Source organism: Carassius carassius, chromosome 28, assembly GCF_963082965.1.
Source record: "Carassius carassius chromosome 28, fCarCar2.1, whole genome shotgun sequence".
NCBI classification, from domain to species: Eukaryota; Metazoa; Chordata; class Actinopteri; order Cypriniformes; family Cyprinidae; genus Carassius; species Carassius carassius.
The window spans coordinates 493844-498843 of record NC_081782.1 but is presented as its reverse complement, the minus strand read 5'-3'; the positions used below and the strand labels follow the sequence as shown (position 1 = coordinate 498843).

General features: G+C 41.7%; 2 protein-coding genes across 5 annotated transcripts in view; one reads left to right on the top strand and one right to left on the bottom strand.

The window, feature by feature from the left end:
* LOC132108331 (centrosomal protein of 164 kDa-like) overlaps nt 1–461 on the top strand; it is a gene marked incomplete at its 5' end in the record, with an annotated part of 23538 nt that extends 23077 nt beyond the window's left edge. The window contains 2 exons of the mRNA XM_059515035.1: nt 59–160; nt 263–461. Coding sequence (XP_059371018.1) covers nt 59–160; nt 263–359 — 199 coding nt within the window. The remainder of the gene's footprint in view (nt 1–58; nt 161–262) is intronic.
* A 3054-nt stretch (nt 462–3515) lies between these two features.
* Nucleotides 3516–5000, bottom strand: part of LOC132107632 (SID1 transmembrane family member 2-like) — a 15106-nt gene continuing 13621 nt past the window's right edge. For all 4 annotated transcript variants that reach the window (XM_059513734.1, XM_059513736.1, XM_059513735.1 and 1 more), the window contains 2 exons: nt 4059–4172; nt 3516–3980 (listed from right to left, as the gene is read on the bottom strand). In XM_059513734.1, the coding sequence (XP_059369717.1) occupies nt 3918–3980; nt 4059–4172 (177 nt within the window). In that variant the 3' untranslated portion in view covers nt 3516–3917. The remainder of the gene's footprint in view (nt 3981–4058; nt 4173–5000) is intronic.

Here is a 5000-nt window from a genome sequence, read left to right as displayed (position 1 = left end):
AGTTCTGATTTTGCGTATGTAGTTTAAGTGTCTGATTAGTGTGTGTGTGTGTGTGCAGTCTGTCAAGTCTGCGTCCATCAGAGGTCGAGGGTCAGCGGCTGCAGGGTCTTATTGAAGGAAACAAACGCTGGCTAGAGGCTCAACGGAAGAACCGCAACATGTATCCTTACATGCGTACAAACACACACACACACACACACACATATACACACACACACACACACGCACCAGCACTCTGTTTTCCTGAGCGTCACACACTCAGTCCTCTGTTCCTGAGTCTCAGGAGAGCGTCCAGCAGCGGAGGGTTAGTTCAGCTCAGCCTCGATGACAACAACCAGATTAAAGTTCATCATTACTGAAGCTGAAGCAGTGTGTGTGTGTGTGTGTGTGTGTGTGTGTGTGTAAGATCTCTGCAGGATTTATATGCTTACAAACTATTTAGTTTGCATTCTCATTTGTATAGCTGTGTGCAGTGTGCAGATCTCATTTGTACCGTATTTTTGTAAACAATAAATTAGTTTAATACCTGATGCAGGTATACGTTTTTTCCTGTTTCTGATGTCATTTTGATGGTAGATATTGTAGGCTAATTTATGTAGCTTCTAACCATTAGTGAATTTTGAGCAGACTTAAGTCCCCTGAATAAACTTTGGCTCACACATTAAAACACTATTCCTTTTGCTGCCATTGAATTGACATATTTTACTGCTCTCACCCAGTAAACACAGGACATTTTTACAACATTCACAGCATTGATTGATTTCAGCTAGGTTTCACTGCAGTAAAACGTTTAAAGAAAATACTTATAATCTCAAAAAAATTATCTCTCTCAAAATAGCTGCCTTTTAGTCAAAAATGTATAATAAACTCGATTTAAAAAATATCTGACATCAACCTAATATTGTATTAAAGTTTAAGAAAATAAACATTTACTTCTACGTTTGAATGGATCACGTGACAGAAACCGTTAAACTGACTGCAGAAGCGGGAGCGCGCGAAACTGACCGGAGCTTCCTGAGGTAAGACGCTATTTGTGATAAACTATATAACGTTACATTGCAAAAGAGTTGATCTACATACGAGAGTGATGTCATAAAATGTATTTGTTACTCAGCTAATATATTAAAGAAACTAAAAAAAAAATTGTATTCATAACGGAATTATGTATAAATACCAAAACAGCACACAGTGGCTCATATTTGGCTTCTAGTCGTCTCCGTTTCTTTTTTTCCATGTATCAGTGTATATATAGTAATAAATGTATGTATAAGTATGTATGAATGTATTAGTCAATGTAAAAAGAGCAAATGGGAGAATCAAATGAACACAAAACAGCAGAACAACCTGAAGTCAAAGAAGGTCAACTTTGCCTTTAAGCTAAACCTTTAACAATGCGTGCAAACAAACAAAAGTACAGATTAAAAGCACAAAAAAAGTGAACAAATAAAAAACGTAAAGCATCCTGCGGCAATTAGGGTATTGTATAACGTAGCCTACACTTTGAAACTTTTAAACTGTCAGCAAATCTTTTTTGCTTTTTTTCTATTGTTTTACATGTTCTTGTTAAGAAATACGGGCATGTAAACATGATCGGGGGAAAGTCGGCTCCTTAAAGCCGCTTGTCCACCAGCGTCTCGATTTCTGACGCGACGTCAAAGCCCATTCATTTCCTATGGAACTACGTCAGGCAGCAAAAACGCCCCGCAAAGCATGATGGGTTGCGTCGCGTCGATTTGGTCAACAGCAGCGCGTCAAAAAAGTATCTCGGTGGATACTTTATGCAAATGAGAGCGTCAAAACGCAGGGCAGCAGCCAATGGAAACTCGGCGGCGAGAATTTGTGTATGGCCGTTGCTATGGTTTCATATTTAAAGTTCCAGGCGCGAAAATGCAGGAAAAATTAATTATTGCGGTCTCTAACTTTCCGGTTATATATGATTCCAGCCTGGACATATATAGAAATGTCCAGCTAAAAAATGATGCCTGGAGAACTGCCGTCTCCCCTCTTCCAACGCAGGTACAACACCGCAATGCTGACCACCCGGTTCCTGATAGCGAGTCTTCGTCGTCGATCCATTGCAAAATGATAAATAAATGATAAAAAATTATTTTTCCCTCCAAAACTTCACAAATGACGTCCGTACAATGTCCAGCCCACAAATTCCGCCCCCAAGCAGCGAAAACGTCACAGGCGTCGCGTCGGAACAAAAATTGATCCGACGCTGGTGGACAAGCGGCTTTAGTCTGAGGCCGGTCGCGGAGAAAACGCGCTCTGATGCACAGATGTTGGCGGGGCTCACAAATAAAAGTGTGCTAAGCGAATTAAGTTTTGTGAAGCGCTTCGTGTTGCCGTTTCACCACTGAATGGGATCCTCATCTGGTGGAATACATGGCTCCAGCAAGAACTGTTCCCACTCGTCTCGGCTGGACTCTCTGTAATCATCGCTGAAGAACTGGCTCAGCCTTTTCCGACGAGTGGGCATTGTATCCTCTTCATCGTTGGTGACGCACCACTCGCATCAAGGAAAATAATGTTCTGATAATGTTCAAAAAAGTTTTTTTTTTCTTATTTTCTCATGTTTTCATCGAGAAACCTGAGATGTTTGTGTCGAGGGTCTAGGGCAGACGCGAGAAGAGGAGTTTTCACTGCATTCTCCAAGTTAGCAGTGTTTATTCGTTGCTTGAGAGATGCCGCAACAATGTTCTTGAATTCGGTCACTTTCTGTTATTTTCCACGGCATATTTGAAGAACTGTAGAAGACCGCAGTTCTTATGGGCCGTTCACATATTGCGTGTTTGCGTGCTCAAGGTCGTTATTTCCAATGTAGGCGCGCGGTATGCGCGCTCATAATGGAAGCGACGCACACTTTTTTTCCAGGCGCGTCCGCACCGCATCGAGTTAAAAACATCTCAACTTTTCAGAATGCCGCAAGCGCACCGCGGGTCATGTGACAAGAACTAACCAATCAGCTTCATCCTTTCCCGTAACAACGTTGAAAGCTCAGCCAAGATGAAGGAACAGCTGACCATAGGATTGTCAATTTGAAATGTATTTAGTAGCAGAGCTACTGCAAGGGATTTTTAGAGCTGCAAATCTATTTTTCCTTTGCTGGAATTTCCGCGTCTTCATGGAGAGAGCACGTCATTGTTGCTTAGCAACGGCAGACGCCTCAGGGGCGCAACTGCCCGAGCGCTTTGGAAAGGAGAAAGCGGCGCGCCTAGCGTTTTCCACACGTTTTTAGGCGCAATATGTGAAAGGTCCCTTATTCATTCATTAATTATTTTTTGCTTGCATATATCTTCAAATATGCCGTGGAGAATCACAGAAACTGACCAAATTAGGTTTTATTGCGAAATTCGAATATCATTTTTATTTATTTAAAGTGAGTGGAAACTTAATTCCATCGTGGTTTTCCAGCACTGGTCCAGTAATGTGACTCATTATAATAATAATAATAATACATTATGTTTCCTGTCCATGGTCATCATAAAGCAAAACAGATTTACACACCTGAAAACAACCGTAAAAAGTCTTTATTCAGTAATCATTCCATTAGTACTTTGTAAAACACAACCTGTAAATTTGAGACAGTGCAAAGCTGATTTTCTCAGATCAGAATCATCTTTATATGAGTGAAGCTCGGCTCGGATTACAGTCAGAACCACAGACACAGAAGGCCACAGATGCAGAGAACAGTACAGAAATGCATTGAGATGTGCAGAGCATGTCTGAAGCGATGAACATGGGCTGAGGGGTGGAGCTCTGGCAGTTTGACTGGCACATTCACTGTCCTATCAGCATTAGGTCCTTATTGAGGCTCCTCCCACACCGTCACGACTGGCAGGTAAACGTATTCAGGTTTGCGAGGCCTCTCATTGGGCCCCAGTGCTGCTCTGTGATTGGCTAGTTTCGGTCCATCAGAAGGCGTAGATTTTGTCTCGTTGAACCGTGTCGAGGTCGTCGTCCATCGTGAGCAGAACCTGAAACCACAGATAGACAGATTGTTTATTTGAATGATTTTCAGTTGTGTTTGAGTCTGACTGATGTTCTGGACTCACCAGGAAGGATCCGAACATGGCGATGGAGGACAGGAAGTGCCAGATGTCGTGATCGTCAAAGAAGGAGAGCAGGATACACTCACGGTTGTGCTCACGAGACTCCGCTGGAGTTTTCTGGAGACACAGAGATTGGTCAGCATCACTGCACACAGGTAACACTAGGGCTGCTCGATTATGACAAAAATCAGAATCAAGAGCACAGAAGAGTCACAGCAGGAAAATCGGACTGCTGTCACTTTAAGAGCGGCATGGATCCAGTTTACGATTTCAGACATATTTTCATTCTCAACTGTTCTGTTCATTCATTACATATTACACAAGGTTTAATTGAATAATCACCAAGCGCTGCATTTTGACATTTTGCGTGTTTGACTGTTTATGTGCACACTTTGAGCTAAAAGATGACATTACATGTCCGTTTTCTCTGAGCGCATACACAGAAATCCTCCTGAGAACAGCACACATTCTGTTTCGGTTTTAAAAACATTAATAAATCTAATTAACTTCAATAAATCAAGCACGTCCAATTTGCCACATTTCATGATTTTATTGATTTGCACGTGAAATTGGGCTTTTATGGAGGAATGAAAGTGAACTGCTAGAAAGGGGGTGGAATGTGACGCAATAATCATTTTATCTTGATTGTATTTTTATAATCGTTTGAGGAGGAAATTGAAATCGTAACTGTATTGTGATTAATTGCCCAGCTGTAGGTCACACAGTTACTGACCCACTGCTCAATGACTTTATTAAACCAACGGAATCTGAGCTTCTACAGGGTCACGACACTCAGCGCAGTGACTATATTCCCTATAACAGCACAGAACACCGGATTGACCAATCAGCATCTGGCACTGCAACTACGAACCTTATACTTACTTTTATTTGAAGAGCATCCTGAAGCTAGCTTTAATTACAATGTGAACCAAATGCTGAAGCTAA